Source organism: Amphiura filiformis, chromosome 8 (assembly GCF_039555335.1).
Source record: "Amphiura filiformis chromosome 8, Afil_fr2py, whole genome shotgun sequence".
Taxonomy (NCBI): Eukaryota; Metazoa; Echinodermata; class Ophiuroidea; order Amphilepidida; family Amphiuridae; genus Amphiura; species Amphiura filiformis.
The window spans coordinates 39,982,378-40,005,657 of NC_092635.1; the positions used below are offsets into that span (position 1 = coordinate 39,982,378).

Genomic DNA, 23,280 nt, shown 5'->3' on the forward strand with positions numbered 1-23,280 from the left:
AGGCAAACGAGGACCTACATAAGGATACCACCGGTCCACCAACGGGGTATAGGATGGGTCACGGTTGGATAGTAAGTGGTCTGGTGCGCTTGTTTTCACCTACAAACGTGGACTTTGAGTCCACACTTATGTAGTGAAAAACCAGAAACTGCGACACGTGGGCGTCCACGGTCGTAGGACAGCGGCAGAGGGTGCTATACAGCATAACTTTGCATATGGGGTAGGGTCCTCTATGGTAGGTGTAATACCAGGACCACGGTTAGCGGTGAAATATCAAAGAAGTCCACGTTTGGATTATGATATGTCTGTGTGTGTGGGTCCACGGTTTCACTGTTAACAACCACACACACAAAAAGTAGGGGTGTGTGTGAGGTCCACGGTATGTCGATTAAGAACGGATGTGGGAGTCCTTGGTTAGATAATATTAAATCATATGCAGAATGAGGTCCGTGTTTTCCTGCCTACGCGAGTGGGTGGGGGTGTGTGTGTTTGCATTTGATGTGTACAATAAAAATTTATTATTATGTGTCTGTTTATAGGGGAAAAAGTTGGTCACTGCTACTTTTGTTCCAAACCTAAAGTGATATGCAAGTCTACATGCTTGGGGGATTACTGTGATTGTTGCACTCTTGGCCCACTTTGATCAAAACTTCAAACAACCTGGCAGATATTCAAAAATGCATTACAGAAGAAAATTTGAAAAGCTATGTTTACATGGAATATTAGGTCAAACCTTTTTTTCTTGACCATATGTCAAATTTTTAGCTTGTCTTGTCTTGTCTTGTCTGTCTATTTTTATAGGTTTGTTTGTATTTGTGACACAATCTGGTCCATGAAGGCATTTTTGAAAATTGAGTTACTGTAATTATTACATTATACATACATCAGGCTATAATTTACTGAAAACACAGAAGGTCTAGCATATTTGGTTCTAAAGTTATGAAGTTTTTTGATGTTTATATTCTTATGTATTTTATTGTTTTTTTACTCCATATTTTTACCTTTATCTCAGTATCAAATTTGTCGCCTTTGGCCCCCATGGACCAGATCGTGTCACATTTGATGTGTGTATTGCATTTATAAATATTAAATTAGTTTGTTTTAATTCACAATTAATTCACAGGAAAACTAGCAGGAATGAATGAAAATCAAGATACATTTGCAATCCCCTCTACCAACAAAGAAGAAAAGGCCTTGATGTCCAGGGTAGGAGAGGCCGCAAATGTCCAAATTGTTCCGGCCAGTGACCCCAGCAAACTATCGTACTGTTTCGCCGCCAAGACAATTTCGTCCGCAACCTTAGTACTGGTCCAAGTGAAACTCACCAGCGACACGGACCAAGCAAAGCTAACAGTCAACTGCGAAAAAAAATGGTTATAGGAAATATGCTTCTTAAAGAGGTGAAAACAGCATTAACGAAAGTCTAACATATGTTTGTTTGCTGTATAGATTTATTAATATGTAGAACTGAATATTGTAGTCAACAATGATAACAGTGTAGAAGCCGTGGTAGACTTTGTCAAGACTAGAATCTTACCAAGTTTATTATACAACCTATAAACGAATCCAATTTCACGAATTCCTGCACCACAATGGCAGACATTGACGGGGTCCATCCCACCTGAAATGTGAAATAAGTCAGACTTGGCGGGGATTTTAAACTGCATTTCCATTACCTGTGTTACACATAGACAAAAGAATGCTGAAAGTTTACAACATAAATTCAATATAAGATTGATATTTAAGCAAATTTTATCCACCCAATTGGGCAGTCACAATGCCATTTTGGATGGCGGATGGACCCTCAATGAATTCTGACCATCACTTGGCGTGTTGGATTAAAATAAAAAAAAAAAGGTGCTATTTTTTGTGTCTAATGCACTTGATAATCTCAACTATTATGTGATCAAGTAAAACGAGTTTTTTCAAGCAGATTTATTTTCATTTTATTTGTGCTGAACTGTGAGATACAGCCACAGGAGAAAATTCCTTCCCAGGATACATCAGTGACAATCACGCTTTTGTTTGCTTTATAGGGGGATGATTGATCATGGAACATCAACAAATTCAATTATGCATATTGCAATCATTTGTCTCAAAAATCAAACCCCAGTCCAAGCAGTTGTCTCCAGTTTTCAATATGTTATTCAATGGTTTATAAAGTCAATGGACTGTTCCATTTAAAATCTAAACTACCCTTGTGGAAGATTTTGGAAATATCTTCCACAGGGGGAGTATGAATTTCAAATGGAATGAACACATTAGGCAGCTCCATTTGAAACATGCCCTCCCTCAGTGGAAGATTCAGGTTGAATCTTTCTCAGAGGATGTATGAAATTCAAATGGAGCTGCCTAATGTGTTCATTCCATTTGAAATTCATACTCCCACTGTGGAAGATATTTCCAAAATCTTCCACAGGGAGAGTGTGGATTTGAAATGGAATAGCCCAATGGAATTATGTATTACAAAATACAAAAGAATTCAACTCTGCTTTTGCCGCATCTCAAATTTTTCAAACATGCAACTCGTTTTGCTTGATCATAATATCACAAATGTTGGCAAGATTCTAGTCAAGAGATTTGTTTACTTTAATTTGTCATTTGAAATCTTTCAATTTGGAATACTACTTTTCGAAGTGTAGGGGTGGGTAGAAATTGACTTTCACTCACACATCAGTGATGGGTATATTTTTTAACAGGCACTTAGATCTCCAAAGTCACAAGTCTGGTTGGTGGATAACACTAGACCATTTTGTAAAATCCTATGCTATTTAAACCCCTAAGCACTACCTGCCGATCTAACATTGCCTCTGATTGGTCAATTACACGATATCTTCATTTTAATCACCAATCAGAATGGAGCTTTGCAAATAATTCACCCCATTTTTTTTTGCGTGGTGAAATTATTCAAACAATGTTGCTGATTGGTCCAGTCGATAATGAAAACTTCTTTTTGGCCAATCGGCAGGTAGTTCTCATGGGGTTAAACCCTAAATCGGTCATGTCGATGCACACATCGTTGCTACTGCACAGTGCGCAGTGACGTTGTTTGCATTGATGTGTGCGCATCAATTATAAAGAATTCTGGGATAAGCTGAAAAAGGTGAAGCAGAAAAAGTGTACTGTGTGGTGGCATAGATGGTGCTTGCTTGAGGGGCAATACCTAAGCCTGAGTGCAATTCATGTATTCAACCAAAATGCTGCCAAATACATGAACTGAAAGTACCCAACTTATTATGGCTAATTTAATATCCATCGGTGTTACTGTATTTAATTCTCGGACACGACATGAACAATTTGAAAGCAAGCAGTGCGTCCACAAGCATCATTCACACATATGATGCTGTATACTGCGCACGGGTTGGACAAAAATGAAACAATCACGCTAAGCAAAGTTGTAAGGTTGGAGCTTCTGCGAAGTACGCACAGAAATTTGACACAACACTCGCCACATACACTTATGTCCGAGAATTAAGAATAGCAACAGTAATGTGGACTGGTGTGTTCACTTTCCATCTACCTGTGAGTAGTAACTATTTGGACTGCTAAGTGTGTAAATTTACAAAGAAGCAAAATTATGCTATGTGTTCAAACAAAATGAGTTGGATGTCACAAGAGTATTGATTTTGAAATGTGTCCAAATGAGATTGACCTTTGGTTTTGGTGACAATGACATGTTTCTTGATACACGTCTTAAATTTGGTCCAACAAGAACTTTATTGATATGACTTCATTTTGGTTACATAATAATGTTTTGTTTCACTCACCCGCTCCTACACTGTACATCATTTTCAATGGCAGACGTTAGTAGAGGTTTAACCCCATGAGAACTACCTGCCGATTGGTCAAAAAGAAGTTTTCGTTATCAATTGGACCAATCAGCAACATTGTTAGAATAATTTCACCACACAAAAAAAATTGGGGTGAATTATTTGCAAAGCTCCATTCTGATTGGTGATTTAAATGAAGATATCATGTAATTGACTAATCAGGGGCAATGTTAGATCGGCAGGTAGTGCTCAGGGGGTTAATATCCTAGCTTATTTCTTCTCCATCCCCAAATATGACAAAATCTAACACAAAATGGCTTCTAAGTTCTATTAGTTAATACCAATTAGGCAATCTCTCCAAAAATTGTGACATCAAAATGTATGTGTTGTTCAATATATTTTAATGTGTTAACAACTCTCCTAACTTATATTTTGAAGATTCTTGCAACCAACACACACAATCTATAGTGAAGGTGCGAAATGTGCATGCTTTACCTATTTTTAACTTGTTTCACTTGCTTTTAAATGTGTAATCCTAAAATTGATGCCAGGGTCTTAGCTAGCCACCTGTCTGCCCATCATTTTGGACAGGCAGTTTGCTCCTGGGACAGGCAGGACCATTGCTAAATTCCAATTGTCCAAGATCTGTGAACTCAAAACAAGACCAGACTAATAAATCAAAGCTATATAGCAATAGTTGTTTGTACTGACTGAACCCTCACAAGGTGCAAGGTTTGTTTTCAAGTTCAAATTTTGGACAGGCAGTTTTGGTGAACATGACAGATACTTGTCAAATCCTAAAGTTTGTTCGGCTTATATAAGGAGGAAATTATTTGACTTTTGTTACTGCGCGTGTCAATAAAGTCCCAAACTCACGGTCACGTAAATTCAAATAAGCCTGCGCCAGTCACGCATTATGCAACGCACAACTTGCGTAAGCATTGCGCCCAACTGCGTGCATGTCATTCTATATCAATACACGGTGTTATGAGTCTTTATTTTTTCCGCGTTATATAAACCGAACAAACTTTAGCCAAGACCCTGATATCCGCATCTTGGATATTTTGCGATAGCTGCTTGGAAAGCAAAGAGCCGTAGTGTGCAAATTTCCACTTTTAATTCCATTGAATGAATTTCATGTTAAATTGCAAACAGAAGAGCAACAGACATTTTATGTCATAATTTTAATTTTTGGAAGTAGGTTGGGTATTAAATTATTACATGCTGTATACCCATAAGTATATATCATATATATATTGTATATGTATCTATGTATTATGTCAAAATATTATTAGTATTTGGCAAAATATATCAAGAGTGGTTGGTTCATGTCAGTGGTAATGTTTTTTATTTAAAATGAGCCTTGTATGTAAACCCTACTGTTCCTATATTTAACTCTCAGACATGGATGTATGTGGTTGGCATTGTGTCAAATATTGTGCGTACTTCCAGCTCAGTAACAATATTGCGTTGATGATTGGTTGAACACTCATGCACGAGTGGCGAGTCGTGCGTAGTTTACAAAGTTTGCGAGATATATTGTTGCTTTCAAATGTACGTGTTGTGTCTGAGAATGAAATGTAGGAATAGTGAAAATATGTTACCCTCCCTTGCTTGGAAAATGTTCATATTATGTTGTGTCCCCATCGGTACATAGTTAACACAAAATCATGCAATAAAGCCATAAAATGTGCAGAGAAATTTGCTCTATTATATCAAAAGCTTTCAATTTTCCGAATATCAAGTAATGCTCCGTTCCATTGCAAGGTCTATTATATATCTAGTACTAAGTGATAGGTAAATTATTTATTTTTTATCCAAACTATATAGCAGTTAACGTCGTATGTTTTTATTGTTTACACCTCTGTTAGATGATTGGGCAATTGATATTGATACAATAGCTTATTAATATTACTAAAATCTGATAGGAAATGGATCCTCCCTCTTGGAGAGAAACTTGGATGTAATTGGCAAGGCTGTGGTGTAGGCCTGTTATCGACTGTCGTATGTGTCATATTATCGTCGATATGACCCTAAATCCGACATGTCAAAATAAATTGTCCTTTTTTGACACTTTACGACACATATCAAAAAGGGGGAAAAATGAAGTTTCCATGCTATTTTGTCCAAACAAGCTTACCGTACAATTGTGTTTTCATCGGAAAGTCAAAAATTCCCTCCCGAAGTTGACCTGAATCCGGAAGTAGAACAAACCAGGAAGTATGTTTACACCGGAAGTCGGCAATCGTAACTCATATTGGCATGAATTTAAGCTAATCTATCGACTTTTTTCAGCCTTTTTAAATCTCATTACGAGTTTCGACATGTGTCGATTGTCATATTTTTTCCCCAATGAAGTGTTGAATTAGAAATCATGTGTCGATTACAGGCCTACAGTGTGATGTGTGAAGATCAAAACTAGGGAAAATCTGTGACCATGCTTAAACTTATCATATTAATGCATTTGTCTTACCTTAGAAGTTATCCTTTTTGTACTTAATAACTAAGTAATTGTTTTTAAATCTGCTGATGAAAATAGGACTGGCATTGCCATTAATGTTTCCGTAGTCTCGTTGTCTATATCCATAGTGCCCTTGTCTATATGAGGCTTTAGGAGTGGGATACATGAAATTATCCTATAGTGAACATGAATTCTGTAATTTCATTGGTCAAACACCACTTATATAAAAATCTGTATAATTACACACATACTCCACAGATTTTGGGATTGTAGCATCTCTTTTTATGGTAAGTTTGAGTATATATTATCCATGTCCAATTGTACATGTTTCTTCATTATTATGTTTTTATATTTATTGGTCTCGCTATGAGTTTTAAAATATTGGACTCGACTACGTCTCGTCCAATATTTTTAAAACTCACAGCTCGACCAATAAATATTGGCTCAATCGATCCAATTTTATATCAAAATTTCAGTGGATTCCGATTTTTATTTGTGAGGTATGCATGATTATGTATATTGTATTACATAGGCCACTGTGGTGTAATTTTGTTCTTTTAAAAGAACATAAATACAAATTTGACAATATTTTTGCTAAGCGAATGAATTTGCAAGAATTTAGTTCACACACATAATATGTAGCCAGGTTTCTAGTGGTATAAAAAACCGTTTTTTGAAAAAAAAAGTGGGGGCGAATCTATGGATTGCAAAAAATGCCTTTAATATTTATGGCACAACACATGCAGCTAATATTACCTGTATTACTGGTATAGAATTCATGCTCACTACAAAGGATAAAAAGGTTGCCCTGGCTTGCTCTCATGAAATACAGGAAAATATCTATGGTCTGGTAGGTTTACCAGGTTTTTCCAGTACAAAGTTCAGTATTTTTAGTTCAAGATGCTTTTAAATCTCAGTTGAACTCAAGAGGTTTCAATCTTTTCAAGAGTGATTGCTTGCTAATTGTAAAGAACATGCTCTGTATGTCCAACTTATCCATGTAGCTTATGTATCAAAAGTTGGCATGTACAGTCACGCATAAGTGCTTAATTATGTGTATCAATACTTGAACATTTGACATAATAAACCACGTCTGACTGACACAATTATTGGAAATACTTTGTTGCAAAAACTGTATTTTGTTGTTTGGTCACTTAATATTAAAGGGGGGGTAACCCTATTGGTTTTGGATATGGATTGTCTTTAAACTTACATAATATCAAATATCGCCTTCTTTATGCTGCTTTTTGTGAAAAAGCGAGAGCATTTTCAGCGTAAATGTGAATAAATAGCCAAATTTGCAATCCAATACGTTGGTGTACGTGAATTGCATTCTGTGCAGGCAATGTTGCAATGCCCGGCCCGTATTGAACGGAAATTTTTTTTTAAAACTCTTTTTCGTACCGTTTCAGAAAAAAAGGAAACAAAATATATTTCCCCTTTGCAACATGTACATTTCAAATGAATATAAAAAAGTTTGGATTAAAAATGGAGAGGAAAAAAAACACCTTCCACCACCGGATTTTGAACCGGGTACCCCTCGGGTAAAAACATAATACGCTAACCAATTGAGCCATTTAGCCCACTGAGATCTGCAAGGAATTTTTTTTAACTATATACTAGGTAGCGCCGTCTCCTCAACACTTAGTGTAGTTAAGCTTCTTTCACAGAATGTGAATGATGCGAAACCAAAGTAGCTGTTGAGGAGACTGATGATTCGCAATTAATTCCCTGTCCAGAAATCCAACGTAATTTTTAGTATTTACAAAGTGGTAGCCTGAAAAGGCAGTATTTTTTAGCTTCATGATTTCTCCGAAATACATCGACTTGGGCGTCAAATTTCAGGATAGCAATGAGAAAAATAGTATCTATCATGTGATACCAAAACCTCATCAACAATAAAAAATATCGGGGGGATGATGCTGTCGATCGGGTCACGGACCTTTAAGTATACTTGATATTTGCAAGTACCGTATTTATATTGTAACATCCTTTCAATTGCTTGAGATAATAATAATACATAAAAATAATTGTGACAATCCACTACAAACCCAGTGTGAAGTCGCCAGTACAGATTTAGATATATGGACCAATAAACCAAACAAAGCAATAGAAAACAGGAATTTTGGACCAAATTTTAATTTTTTTTTGAGTAGCTATTTTTCAAGCAATTATGACATGTGATATATTTTAAGGTGGTACTACACCCCTTAATAAATTTGTGACTATTTTTGCATTTTTTCTCAAAAAATAATAACACACTGGTAACGAAAGTTATATATATTATAGGGGCAAGGAATCCAGTTACTACACTGTAATTTCAGTGACTCAAGACAAGCGGTACGTTATTTATGATAAGAAAAGAGGTACTACTAGAATGTACCTCATTTCTTAACATATATAATGAACCACTTGTCTTGAATTTGTTGCCCATATATTTATATACATAACTTTTGTTACCAGTCTAGTTATTTTTGAGAAAAATGCTAAATTAATCACAAAATTTATCACAGGGTGTAGTACCACCTTAAAGCTTGTTTTAAGGAGATTTTGACTAATTCAAACTTTGAATTTGAAAATGTGCAACTTTACACTGGTTTCGTCATGGATGATCATAATTAAACAGCAATTAATTATATAGCCCGATTTCCCTAAAATGAAAATTTGTCGATCAACTGCCTTTAACAAATTATATAAAAACTTTGTACGGAGTGCTATCTACTGAAGATAGCTTTGTATACATATCTTGCTATCGGAAGATAGTTTTCTAGGAATAACTTACTATCTACTGAAGATAGTTTTGTAGGGACACGTTGCTATCTACTGAAGACCATATTTAAAACACTCACCATGGAAACAACATCAGCATCTTTTCTTGGGAAAATATTGGCTACACACGGAATAATATAATTATAAGAGAGTGTGCCGCCATTCAAATGCGCCATTGAAACACACAGAAAAAGAGTCTTTTCAAAAGACGCACTTTTGGATGGCAATGAAAAAACGTAGGCCTACTTCAGATAAAGCTTGGCATATCACATTAAAACTCATCATGTGTAGAATATTATTCTTTTAACAGTATAATTATGTTGATGGCCTTCTACTCTTTTTGCTATTTTACCGCCAAAAAATAAAAGGTGCAAAAAAAATCACTCCATTTTCCCACCGGACGTTGTTCAAATTCACCGAAATACAAAATTGTTACTCTTTTCCCAGATTTCTTCATGTAGACACTTGTCGGAAGCAAATGAGCTGAAAACAAGTGAATTTTGAAGTACGTTTAGAAACTAAAGTCGCAACAAGCTCAAATAAGCGGTGCACTATTTTAACCGCATTTCGACTATTCTAACCGCATTTCGCTCTCTGTCGAACTGTGAGGATTTCTTACTCCCAATGGTTCTATCTTTTCATTTGAATATTAGGGGATAGCGCGTATGCAGTCCCCACTGACAGAGTTAGGAAGAAGAAGAAGAAGAAGAAGAAAGAAAACCAGAAATTATACGCCCGAGTTCCCCACGTTTGGGGGAATCGTATGGGTCAACCCGCCGAAGTGCAATGGCAAGGCCTCACCATAGGGGAGCTGCCTTCATGATCAAAGCTACCCCTGCGCCAGGTAAGTATGCTTTGAAACGTGGACATTTTCGAACCGAGTAAAAATTAAATGTATAATCCATGGTGTCGCGCAAGTAGCGCTTTGTGAATTGTAAAATGACTAAAATCAAGCTCCGAATTCAATTTTCTTCCTTTCGCATTGCGCTGAACTGGTTTCTTATTTACTTTGAACTTCTTTCCGTTTTGCATTTAATTTTAAATTCAGGAAATTAGTAAAATATCGCTGTATTTTAAATCTCTCTTAACTTGATGTTGACAAAGAAGGTTGAAGGGCGGGGCTAAAATATTGATTGATTCGGAATCCGTCATCAGGCACCGCGGAAGTTCAGACACACCGCCATATGCATGCAACATTTCGGCTAGCCCGATTTCCCTAAAATGAAAATTTGTCGATCAACAGCCTTTAACAAATTATATAAAAACTTTGTACGGAGTGCTATCTACTGAAGATAGCTTTGTATACATATCTTGCTATCGGAAGATAGTTTTCTAGGAATAACTTACTATCTACTGAAGATAGTTTTGTAGGGACACGTTGCTATCTACTGAAGACCATATTTAAAACACTCACCATGGAAACAACATCAGCATCTTTTCTTGGGAAAATATTGGCTACACACGGACTAATATAAGAGAGTGTGCCGCCATTCAAATGCGCCATTGAAACACACAGAAAAAGAGTCTTTTCAAAAGACGCACTTTTGGATGGCAATGAAAAAACGTAGGCCTACTTCAGATAAAGCTTGGCATATCACATTAAAACTCATCATGTGTAGAATATTATTCTTTTAACAGTATAATTATGTTGATGGCCTTCTACTCTTTTTTGCTATTTTACCGCCAAAAATAAAAGGTGCAAATTATTTAACCCGGCGAAAAAATCACTCCATTTTCCCACCGGACGTTGTTCAAATTCACCGAAATACAAAATTGTTACTCTTTTCCCAGATTTCTTCATGTAGACACTTGTCGGAAGCAAATGAGCTGAAAACAAGTGAATTTTGACAGTACGTTTAGAAACTAAAGTCGCAACAAGCTCAAATAAGCGGTGCACTATTTTAACCGCATTTCGACTATTCTAACCGCATTTCGCTCTCTGTCGAACTGTGAGGATTTCTTACTCCCAATGGTTCTATCTTTTCATTTGAATATTAGGGGATAGCGCGTACGCAGTCCCCTACTACCAGAAATTATACGCCCGAGTTCCCCACGTTTGGGGGAATCGTATGGGTCAACCCGCCGAAGTGCAATGGCAAGGCCTCACCATAGGGGAGCTGCCTTCATGATCAAAGCTACCCCTGCGCCAGGTAAGTATGCTTTGAAACGTGGACATTTTCGAACCGAGTAAAAATTAAATGTATAATCCATGGTGTCGCGCAAGTAGCGCTTTGTGAAGTTGTAAAATGACTAAAATCAAGCTCCGAATTCAATGTTCTTCCTTTCGCATTGCGCTGAACTGGTTTCTTATTTACTTTGAACTTCTTTCCGTTTTGCATTTAATTTTAAATTCAGGAAATTAGTAAAATATCGCTGTATTTTAAATCTCTCTTAACTTGATGTTGACAAAGAAGGTTGAAGGGCGGGGCTAAAATATTGATTGATTCGGAATCCGTCATCAGGCACCGCGGAAGTTCAGACACACCGCCATATGCATGCAACAATTCGGCTAGCCGATTTCCCTAAAATGAAAATTTGTCGATCAACAGCCTTTAACAAATTATATAAAAACTTTGTACGGAGTGCTATCTACTGAAGATAGCTTTGTATACATATCTTGCTATCGGAAGATAGTTTTCTAGGAATAACTTACTATCTACTGAAGATAGTTTTGTAGGGACACGTTGCTATCTACTGAAGACCATATTTAAAACACTCACCATGGAAACAACATCAGCATCTTTTCTTGGGAAAATATTGGCTACACACGGACTAATATAATTATAAGAGAGTGTGCCGCCATTCAAATGCGCCATTGAAACACACAGAAAAGAGTCTTTTCAAAAGACGCACTTTTGGATGGCAATGAAAAAACGTAGGCCTACTTCAGATAAAGCTTGGCATATCACATTAAAACTCATCATGTGTATAATATTATTATTTTTTCAGTATAATTATGTTGATGGCCTTCTACTTTTTTTGCTATTTTACCGCCAAAAAATAAAAGGTGCAAATTATTTAACCCTAGGAAAAAAATCACTCCATTTTCCCACCGGACGTTGTTCAAATTCACCGAAATACAAAATTGTTACTCTTTTCCCAGATTTCTTCATGTAGACACTTGTCGGAAGCAAATGAGCTGAAAACAAGTGAATTTTGACAGTACGTTTAGAAACTAAAGTCGCAACAAGCTCAAATAAGCGGTGCACTATTTTAACCGCATTTCGACTATTCTAACCGCATTTCGCTCTCTGTCGAACTGTGAGGATTTCTTACTCCCAATGGTTCTATCTTTTCATTTGAATATTAGGGGATAGCGCGTACGCAGTCCCCACTACCAGAAATTATACGCCCGAGTTCCCCACGTTTGGGGGAATCGTATGGGTCAACCCGCCGAAGTGCAATGGCAAGGCCTCACCATAGGGGAGCTGCCTTCATGATCAAAGCAAGGGGGTGACACTAAATTCACGGTTGTTCTATTAGCAACGCAAAATCTATGAAAAATTCAGCTGGTTTACTAGCTAGAAAGTGAGGCCAGTTATCGATCCGTTATAGCTCGTTATGAATAATTCATGTTCGACCCCTTGGATCATGTTAATTGAATTTGGCAAATAACAACGTTGTTAGTTTTGCGAACTTTGCCTGTTCAATGAGTATAAATATCCCCAATACATCTGGGCGCAAAACAGTTGAAAAACGATCCAGTTTAATGAAATGGCGGACGGGTATTCCCATCAGGCACCAGTGATATGTTTTTCAAAGAAAGTCTACTAATTTGATATGAAATGACATTTTGCAATAGCAAAGTCAAAATTAGGACTTGCTGTCAATAATATGAAGGAAACATGTGACAGAGGCAAGGTGGGAAATACAAGTAGTATTTAAGTTATGAATAACCTTTGATACCCGACCTGACCTTCCATCATGGCGCCTTATTCGTTTTTATGTATTTCTATTATGCTCTCAAGTAAAATAAATACCAATCTGCTCTGAGCAGACAATGTTACTTGGCTCCCAGCATGAATTATTGATTTTATACGGAAGTAAAGAAATGCACAGTGTATGTGCAGATGTGTGCAAGCATACTCCAAATATTTACGGTAAATCTGAATAGTGGTCACATGTTAACATATCATGTGTTCGGGAAATCACGTGGCAACATTTTAAGATTTCAGGCTTGTTTACTAGTTAATTGCCATTTGTACTCTTTATTATTTATCTTTGTTAATTAACATATATTTTAAATGCTGATAAATCGTGGTTGGCTACCCACGATATCTGTTAAATTCAATATTTTATGAATATAATTCTACCACGCAGAGGGGGTCACGCAGCAGAATTTCACATCACCTGACTTAGCTACATTTCGAAGCTCTGCTCTTCAAATTCATGTAAATTTCAAAGTTTATACATTTAATATATTTAATATGATACTAATTTTTTTGTTATAACCAACTGGTACACGAAATATACTAGCTTATTGCCTATACAGAAAGGTAATTATCAGCCTTCACTCAGCAAATTGACATGCCCGGCATATGCAGCCATTCTCCGTCTGGATAACATGACTGTCGCCCTCAATACGTCTGGGCGCAAATTTAAATAACAATACGCTATTTACATATCAATGCGGCCTCATGCTAATTAAAGCTGCCCCATCCAGGAGTTCATCTATGGATCAAAGCTACCCCTGCGCCAGGTAAGTATGCTTTGAAACGTGGACATTTTCGAACCGAGTAAAAAATTAAATGTATAATCCATGGTGTCGCGCAAGTAGCGCTTTGTGAAGTTGTAAAATGACTAAAATCAAGCTCCGAATTCAATTTTCTTCCTTTCGCATTGCGCTGAACTGGTTTCTTATTTACTTTGAACTTCTTTCCGTTTTGCATTTAATTTTAAATTCAGGAAATTAGTAAAATATCGCTGTATTTTAAATCTCTCTTAACTTGATGTTGACAAAGAAGGTTGAAGGGCGGGGCTAAAATATTGATTGATTCGGAATCCGTCATCAGGCACCGCGGAAGTTCAGACACACCGCCATATGCATGCAACAATTCGGCTAGCCCGATTTCCCTAAAATGAAAATTTGTCGATCAACAGCCTTTAACAAATTATATAAAAACTTTGTACGGAGTGCTATCTACTGAAGATAGCTTTGTATACATATCTTGCTATCGGAAGATAGTTTTCTAGGAATAACTTACTATCTACTGAAGATAGTTTTGTGGACACGTTGCTATCTACTGAAGACCATATTTAAAACACTCACCATGGAAACAACATCAGCATCTTTTCTTGGGAAAATATTGGCTACACACGGACTAATATAAGAGAGTGTGCCGCCATTCAAATGCGCCATTGAAACACACAGAAAAAGAGTCTTTTCAAAAGACGCACTTTTGGATGGCAATGAAAAAACGTAGGCCTACTTCAGATAAAGCTTGGCATATCACATTAAAACTCATCATGTGTAGAATATTATTCTTTTAACAGTATAATTATGTTGATGGCCTTCTACTCTTTTTTGCTATTTTACCGCCAAAAAATAAAAGGTGCAAATTATTTAACCCTAGGGAAAAAATCACTCCATTTTCCCACCGGACGTTGTTCAAATTCACCGAAATACAAAATTGTTACTCTTTTCCCAGATTTCTTCATGTAGACACTTGTCGGAAGCAAATGAGCTGAAAACAAGTGAATTTTGACAGTACGTTTAGAAACTAAAGTCGCAACAAGCTCAAATAAGCGGTGCACTATTTTAACCGCATTTCGACTATTCTAACCGCATTTCGCTCTCTGTCGAACTGTGAGGATTTCTTACTCCCAATGGTTCTATCTTTTCATTTGAATATTAGGGGATAGCGCGTACGCAGTCCCCGACTACCAGAAATTATACGCCCGAGTTCCCCACGTTTGGGGGAATCGTATGGGTCAACCCGCCGAAGTGCAATGGCAAGGCCTCACCATAGGGGAGCTGCCTTCATGATCAAAGCTACCCCTGCGCCAGGTAAGTATGCTTTGAAACGTGGACATTTTCGAACCGAGTAAAAATTAAATGTATAATCCATGGTGTCGCGCAAGTAGCGCTTTGTGAAGTTGTAAAATGACTAAAATCAAGCTCCGAATTCAATGTTCTTCCTTTCGCATTGCGCTGAACTGGTTTCTTATTTACTTTGAACTTCTTTCCGTTTTGCATTTAATTTTAAATTCAGGAAATTAGTAAAATATCATCGCTGTATTTTAAATCTCTCTTAACTTGATGTTGACAAAGAAGGTTGAAGGGCGGGGCTAAAATATTGATTGATTCGGAATCCGTCATCAGGCACCGCGGAAGTTCAGACACACCGCCATATGCATGCAACAATTCGGCTAGCCCGATTTCCCTAAAATGAAAATTTGTCGATCAACAGCCTTTAACAAATTATATAAAAACTTTGTACGGAGTGCTATCTACTGAAGATAGCTTTGTATACATATCTTGCTATCGGAAGATAGTTTTCTAGGAATAACTTACTATCTACTGAAGATAGTTTTGTAGGGACACGTTGCTATCTACTGAAGACCATATTTAAAACACTCACCATGGAAACAACATCAGCATCTTTTCTTGGGAAAATATTGGCTACACACGGACTAATATATTAAAGAGAGTGTGCCGCCATTCAAATGCGCCATTGAAACACACAGAAAAAGAGTCTTTTCAAAAGACGCACTTTTGGATGGCAATGAAAAAACGTAGGCCTACTTCAGATAAAGCTTGGCATATCACATTAAAACTCATCATGTGTATAATATTATTATTTTTTCAGTATAATTATGTTGATGGCCTTCTACTCTTTTTTTGCTATTTTACCGCCAAAAAATAAAAGGTGCAAATTATTTAACCCTAGGGAAAAAATCACTCCATTTTCCCACCGGACGTTGTTCAAATTCACCGAAATACAAAATTGTTACTCTTTTCCCAGATTTCTTCATGTAGACACTTGTCGGAAGCAAATGAGCTGAAAACAAGTGAATTTTGACAGTACGTTTAGAAACTAAAGTCGCAACAAGCTCAAATAAGCGGTGCACTATTTTAACCGCATTTCGACTATTCTAACCGCATTTCGCTCTCTGTCGAACTGTGAGGATTTCTTACTCCCAATGGTTCTATCTTTTCATTTGAATATTAGGGGATAGCGCGTACGCAGTCCCCACTACCAGAAATTATACGCCCGAGTTCCCCACGTTTGGGGGAATCGTATGGGTCAACCCGCCGAAGTGCAATGGCAAGGCCTCACCATAGGGGAGCTGCCTTCATGATCAAAGCTACCCCTGCGCCAGGTAAGTATGCTTTGAAACGTGGACATTTTCGAACCGAGTAAAAATTAAATGTATAATCCATGGTGTCGCGCAAGTAGCGCTTTGTGAAGTTGTAAAATGACTAAAATCAAGCTCCGAATTCAATTTTCTTCCTTTCGCATTGCGCTGAACTGGTTTCTTATTTACTTTGAACTTCTTTCCGTTTTGCATTTAATTTTAAATTCAGGAAATTAGTAAAATATCGCTGTATTTTAAATCTCTCTTAACTTGATGTTGACAAAGAAGGTTGAAGGGCGGGGCTAAAATATTGATTGATTCGGAATCCGTCATCAGGCACCGCGGAAGTTCAGACACACCGCCATATGCATGCAACAATTCGGCTAGCCCGATTTCCCTAAAATGAAAATTTGTCGATCAACAGCCTTTAACAAATTATATAAAAACTTTGTACGGAGTGCTATCTACTGAAGATAGCTTTGTATACATATCTTGCTATCGGAAGATAGTTTTCTAGGAATAACTTACTATCTACTGAAGATAGTTTTGTAGGGACACGTTGCTATCTACTGAAGACCATATTTAAAACACTCACCATGGAAACAACATCAGCATCTTTTCTTGGGAAAATATTGGCTACACACGGACTAATATAATTAGAGAGTGTGCCGCCATTCAAATGCGCCATTGAAACACACAGAAAAAGAGTCTTTTCAAAAGACGCACTTTTGGATGGCAATGAAAAAACGTAGGCCTACTTCAGATAAAGCTTGGCATATCACATTAAAACTCATCATGTGTAGAATATTATTCTTTTAACAGTATAATTATGTTGATGGCCTTCTACTCTTTTTTGCTATTTTACCGCCAAAAAATAAAAGGTGCAAATTATTTAACCCTAGGGAAAAAATCACTCCATTTTCCCACCGGACGTTGTTCAAATTCACCGAAATACAAAATTGTTACTCTTTTCCCAGATTTCTTCATGTAGACACTTGTCGGAAGCAAATGAGCTGAAAACAAGTGAATTTTGACAGTACGTTTAGAAACTAAAGTCGCAACAAGCTCAAATAAGCGGTGCACTATTTTAACCGCATTTCGACTATTCTAACCGCATTTCGCTCTCTGTCGAACTGTGAGGATTTCTTACTCCCAATGGTTCTATCTTTTCATTTGAATATTAGGGATAGCGCGTACGCAGTCCCCACTACCAGAAATTATACGCCCGAGTTCCCCACGTTTGGGGAATCGTATGGGTCAACCCGCCGAAGTGCAATGGCAAGGCCTCACCATAGGGGAGCTGCCTTCATGATCAAAGCTACCCCTGCGCCAGGTAAGTATGCTTTGAAACGTGGACATTTTCGAACCGAGTAAAAAATTAAATGTATAATCCATGGTGTCGCGCAAGTAGCGCTTTGTGAAGTTGTAAAATGACTAAAATCAAGCTCCGAATTCAATGTTCTTCCTTTCGCATTGCGCTGAACTGGTTTCTTATTTACTTTGAACTTCTTTCCGTTTTGCATTTAATTTTAAATTCAGGAAATTAGTAAAATATCGCTGTATTTTAAATCTCTCTTAACTTGATGTTGACAAAGAAGGTTGAAGGGCGGGGCTAAAATATTGATTGATTCGGAATCCGTCATCAGGCACCGCGGAAGTTCAGACACACCGCCATATGCATGCAACAATTCGGCTAGCCTGATTTCCCTAAAATGAAAATTTGTCGATCAACAGCCTTTAACAAATTATATAAAAACTTTGTACGGAGTGCTATCTACTGAAGATAGCTTTGTATACATATCTTGCTATCGGAAGATAGTTTTCTAGGAATAACTTACTATCTACTGAAGATAGTTTTGTAGGGACACGTTGCTATCTACTGAAGACCATATTTAAAACACTCACCATGGAAACAACATCAGCATCTTTTCTTGGGAAAATATTGGCTACACACGGACTAATATATTAAAGAGAGTGTGCCGCCATTCAAATGCGCCATTGAAACACACAGAAAAAGAGTCTTTTCAAAAGACGCACTTTTGGATGGCAAAAAAAAAACGTAGGCCTACTTCAGATAAAGCTTGGCATATCACATTAAAACTCATCATGTGTATAATATTATTATTTTTTCAGTATAATTATGTTGATGGCCTTCTACTCTTTTTTGCTATTTTACCGCCAAAAAATAAAAGGTGCAAATTATTTAACCCTAGGGAAAAAATCACTCCATTTTCCCACCGGACGTTGTTCAAATTCACCGAAATACAAAATTGTTACTCTTTTCCCAGATTTCTTCATGTAGACACTTGTCGGAAGCAAATGAGCTGAAAACAAGTGAATTTTGACAGTACGTTTAGAAACTAAAGTCGCAACAAGCTCAAATAAGCGGTGCACTATTTTAACCGCATTTCGACTATTCTAACCGCATTTCGCTCTCTGTCGAACTGTGAGGATTTCTTACTCCCAATGGTTCTATCTTTTCATTTGAATATTAGGGGATAGCGCGTACGCAGTCCCCACTACCAGAAATTATACGCCCGAGTTCCCCACGTTTGGGGGAATCGTATGGGTCAACCCGCCGAAGTGCAATGGCAAGGCCTCACCATAGGGGAGCTGCCTTCATGATCAAAGCTACCCCTACGCCAGGTAAGTATGCTTTGAAACGTGGACATTTTCGAACCGAGTAAAAAATTAAATGTATAATCCATGGTGTCGCGCAAGTAGCGCTTTGTGAAGTTGTAAAATGACTAAAATCAAGCTCCGAATTCAATTTTCTTCCTTTCGCATTGCGCTGAACTGGTTTCTTATTTACTTTGAACTTCTTTCCGTTTTGCATTTAATTTTAAATTCAGGAAATTAGTAAAATATCGCTGTATTTTAAATCTCTCTTAACTTGATGTTGACAAAGAAGGTTGAAGGGCGGGGCTAAAATATTGATTGATTCGGAATCCGTCATCAGGCACCGCGGAAGTTCAGACACACCGCCATATGCATGCAACAATTCGGCTAGCCCGATTTCCCTAAAATGAAAATTTGTCGATCAACAGCCTTTAACAAATTATATAAAAACTTTGTACGGAGTGCTATCTACTGAAGATAGCTTTGTATACATATCTTGCTATCGGAAGATAGTTTTCTAGGAATAACTTACTATCTACTGAAGATAGTTTTGTAGGGACACGTTGCTATCTACTGAAGACCATATTTAAAACACTCACCATGGAAACAACATCAGCATCTTTTCTTGGGAAAATATTGGCTACACACGGACTATATATAAGAGAGTGTGCCGCCATTCAAATGCGCCATTGAAACACACAGAAAAAGAGTCTTTTCAAAAGACGCACTTTTGGATGGCAATGAAAAAACGTAGGCCTACTTCAGATAAAGCTTGGCATATCACATTAAAACTCATCATGTGTAGAATATTATTCTTTTAACAGTATAATTATGTTGATGGCCTTCTACTCTTTTTTTTTTTTTTACCGCCAAAAAATAAAAGGTGCAAATTATTTAACCCTAGGGAAAAAATCACTCCATTTTCCCACCGGACGTTGTTCAAATTCACCGAAATACAAAATTGTTACTCTTTTCCCAGATTTCTTCATGTAGACACTTGTCGGAAGCAAATGAGCTGAAAACAAGTGAATTTTGACAGTACGTTTAGAAACTAAAGTCGCAACAAGCTCAAATAAGCGGTGCACTATTTTAACCGCATTTCGACTATTCTAACCGCATTTCGCTCTCTGTCGAACTGTGAGGATTTCTTACTCCCAATGGTTCTATCTTTTCATTTGAATATTAGGGGATAGCGCGTACGCAGCCCCCACTACCAGAAATTATACGCCCGAGTTCCCCACGTTTGGGGGAATCGTATGGGTCAACCCGCCGAAGTGCAATGGCAAGGCCTCACCATAGGGGAGCTGCCTTCATGATCAATTTTTTTTTTTTGCATTTCCACCAGGCACCTTTCGGTGTCTAGTGCATTTATTATATTCTAATGTTCTTTCATGTTTCAAAATAAAGTCATTTTATAAAGGTACAAATTGTTTGACATGTTATAAATATTATGGTTAATATTATGCATTGAAAAGTGAAGTGTATCAAAGGTCACACTTAATTATTTTAAGATTGTGTTAACATAAAATGTGGTTTTACAATAAACAAGTTGGCGTCTTAAGGCTGGATCTTATACAATTCAAAGAAACATATTTGTTTTGGCCTTGATGATCAATTTTTTTTTTTTTGCATTTCCACCAGGCACCTTTCGGTGTCTAGTGCATTTATTATATTCTAATGTTCTTTCATGTTTCAAAATAAAGTCATTTTATAAAGGTACAAATTGTTTGACATGTTATAAATATTATGGTTAATATTATGCATTGAAAAGTGAAGTGGATCAAAGGTCACACTTAATTATTTTACGAAATGTATAATACATTCCAAGATTGTGTTAACATAAAATGTGGTTTTACAATAAACAAGTTGGCGTCTTAAGGCCGGATCTTATACAATTCAAAGAAACATATTTGTTTTGGCCTTTTTTAAATGTGAAAGTTGAAAAAAGAGTTCAATTGTTTGAATTCAGCGAAACATAAATATGTCAGTGTTAGAGCGTCATAAGTAGGCTATGACCTATGACATTTAAGCTCTTATAAAACTTTTTGTGGTTACATTTGGAGCAATCATCCTATTTTTGAGATGAGTCATGCATAGTGCAATGTTCATCTAGTTATACAGGTGGCTTTCTTCGTGTGTGTTTCAAATCACTATTATCATGATTTATACAAAAATAATTATAATGATACATTGGTTTAAATAAATATACCCACATAATAGGGATTATTTGTAATAGTGATTGCTTACAAGCAATCTAACAGATAGGCCTTCATGATCAAAGCTACCCCTGCGCCAGGTAAGTATGCTTTGAAACGTGGACATTTTCGAACCGAGTAAAAAATTAAATGTATAATCCATGGTGTCGCGCAAGTAGCGCTTTGTGAAGTTGTAAAATGACTAAAATCAAGCTCCGAATTCAATTTTCTTCCTTTCGCATTGCGCTGAACTGGTTTCTTATTTACTTTGAACTTCTTTCCGTTTTGCATTTAATTTTAAATTCAGGAAATTAGTAAAATATCGCTGTATTTTAAATCTCTCTTAACTTGATGTTGACAAAGAAGGTTGAAGGGCGGGGCTAAAATATTGATTGATTCGGAATCCGTCATCAGGCACCGCGGAAGTTCAGACACACCGCCATATGCATGCAACAATTCGGCTAGCCCGATTTCCCTAAAATGAAAATTTGTCGATCAACAGCCTTTAACAAATTATATAAAAACTTTGTACGGAGTGCTATCTACTGAAGATAGCTTTGTATACATATCTTGCTATCGGAAGATAGTTTTCTAGGAATAACTTACTATCTACTGAAGATAGTTTTGTAGGGACACGTTGCTATCTACTGAAGACCATATTTAAAACACTCACCATGGAAACAACATCAGCATCTTTTCTTGGGAAAATATTGGCTACACACGGACTAATATAAGAGAGTGTGCCGCCATTCAAATGCGCCATTGAAACACACAGAAAAAGAGTCTTTTCAAAAGACGCACTTTTGGATGGCAATAAAAAAGCGTAGGCCTACTTCAGATAAAGCTTGGCATATCACATTAAAACTCATCATGTGTAGAATATTATTCTTTTAACAGTATAATTATGTTGATGGCCTTTTACTCTTTTTTGCTATTTTACCGCCAAAAAATAAAAGGTGCAAATTATTTAACCCTAGGGAAAAAATCACTCCATTTTCCCACCGGACGTTGTTCAAATTCACCGAAATACAAAATTGTTACTCTTTTCCCAGATTTCTTCATGTAGACACTTGTCGGAAGCAAATGAGCTGAAAACAAGTGAATTTTGACAGTACGTTTAGAAACTAAAGTCGCAACAAGCTCAAATAAGCGGTGCACTATTTTAACCGCATTTCGACTATTCTAACCGCATTTCGCTCTCTGTCGAACTGTGAGGATTTCTTACTCCCAATGGTTCTATCTTTTCATTTGAATATTAGGGGATAGCGCGTACGCAGTCCCTCACTACCAGAAATTATACGCCCGAGTTCCCCACGTTTGGGGGAATCGTATGGGTCAACCCGCCGAAGTGCAATGGCAAGGCCTCACCATAGGGGAGCTGCCTTCATGATCAAAGCTACCCCTGCGCCAGGTAAGTATGCTTTGAAACGTGGACATTTTCGAACCGAGTAAAAAATTAAATGTATAATCCATGGTGTCGCGCAAGTAGCGCTTTGTGAAGTTGTAAAATGACTAAAATCAAGCTCCGAATTCAATTTTCTTCCTTTCGCATTGCGCTGAACTGGTTTCTTATTTACTTTGAACTTCTTTCCGTTTTGCATTTAATTTTAAATTCAGGAAATTAGTAAAATATCGCTGTATTTTAAATATCTCTTAACTTGATGTTGACAAAGAAGGTTGAAGGGCGGGGCTAAAATATTGATTGATTCGGAATCCGTCATCAGGCACCGCGGAAGTTCAGACACACCGCCATATGCATGCAACAATTCGGCTAGCCCGATTTCCCTAAAATGAAAATTTGTCGATCAACAGCCTTTAACAAATTATATAAAAACTTTGTACGGAGTGCTATCTACTGAAGATAGCTTTGTATACATATCTTGCTATCGGAAGATAGTTAAATAATAATAATAATACACAGATTTAGAGAGCGCTTTTTAAATGAAGAAACAAAGCGCTATGGAAAAGGAAAAATGCAAGAGGGAGGAAACATTAGGTGAAAAGGTGAGTTTTAGGTTCTTTTTGAAAGTTTGGACATTGGGAGAGTCACGAATGTGGGAAGGCAAGCCATTCCATAGAACAGGGGCAATGATGGAAAATGCTCTGTCACCAGCCAACTTGTGGGATCTTGGAATGGAAAGACAAGTGGCAGCAGTAGAACGCAAAG

The 23,280-nt window shown here is 37.1% G+C and overlaps 1 protein-coding gene, 8 non-coding genes and 1 pseudogene across 9 annotated transcripts in view; 1 reads left to right on the plus strand and 9 right to left on the minus strand.

Moving 5' to 3' along the window:
- Positions 1–6,908, plus strand: part of LOC140159019 (AP-3 complex subunit beta-2-like) — a 61,103-nt gene extending 54,195 nt beyond the window's left edge. Inside the window, 2 exon segments of the mRNA XM_072182340.1 lie at positions 1,124–1,365; positions 1,368–6,908. Of these exon segments, the coding sequence (XP_072038441.1) occupies positions 1,124–1,365; positions 1,368–1,427 (302 nt within the window). The 3' untranslated portion in view covers positions 1,428–6,908.
- A 2,807-nt stretch (positions 6,909–9,715) lies between these two features.
- LOC140159741 (U1 spliceosomal RNA) lies at positions 9,716–9,852 on the minus strand (annotated as a pseudogene).
- Positions 9,853–10,995: 1,143 nt separating this feature from the next.
- LOC140159712 (U1 spliceosomal RNA) lies at positions 10,996–11,158 on the minus strand. The gene has a single exon (XR_011859883.1). It is a non-coding gene; the product is annotated as a U1 spliceosomal RNA (small nuclear RNA).
- Positions 11,159–12,307: 1,149 nt separating this feature from the next.
- LOC140159743 (U1 spliceosomal RNA) lies at positions 12,308–12,468 on the minus strand. Its single transcript, XR_011859911.1, has one exon. It is a non-coding gene; the product is annotated as a U1 spliceosomal RNA (small nuclear RNA).
- A 2,384-nt stretch (positions 12,469–14,852) lies between these two features.
- LOC140159715 (U1 spliceosomal RNA) lies at positions 14,853–15,015 on the minus strand. The gene has a single exon (XR_011859886.1). It is a non-coding gene; the product is annotated as a U1 spliceosomal RNA (small nuclear RNA).
- A 1,154-nt stretch (positions 15,016–16,169) lies between these two features.
- On the minus strand, positions 16,170–16,331 carry LOC140159720 (U1 spliceosomal RNA). Its single transcript, XR_011859891.1, has one exon. It is a non-coding gene; the product is annotated as a U1 spliceosomal RNA (small nuclear RNA).
- A 1,148-nt stretch (positions 16,332–17,479) lies between these two features.
- LOC140159736 (U1 spliceosomal RNA) lies at positions 17,480–17,640 on the minus strand. Its single transcript, XR_011859906.1, has one exon. It is a non-coding gene; the product is annotated as a U1 spliceosomal RNA (small nuclear RNA).
- A 1,151-nt stretch (positions 17,641–18,791) lies between these two features.
- LOC140159734 (U1 spliceosomal RNA) lies at positions 18,792–18,953 on the minus strand. The gene has a single exon (XR_011859904.1). It is a non-coding gene; the product is annotated as a U1 spliceosomal RNA (small nuclear RNA).
- Positions 18,954–20,101: 1,148 nt separating this feature from the next.
- LOC140159744 (U1 spliceosomal RNA) lies at positions 20,102–20,271 on the minus strand. Its single transcript, XR_011859912.1, has one exon. It is a non-coding gene; the product is annotated as a U1 spliceosomal RNA (small nuclear RNA).
- Positions 20,272–22,369: 2,098 nt separating this feature from the next.
- On the minus strand, positions 22,370–22,532 carry LOC140159719 (U1 spliceosomal RNA). The gene has a single exon (XR_011859890.1). It is a non-coding gene; the product is annotated as a U1 spliceosomal RNA (small nuclear RNA).
- Positions 22,533–23,280: the final 748 nt, after the last annotated feature.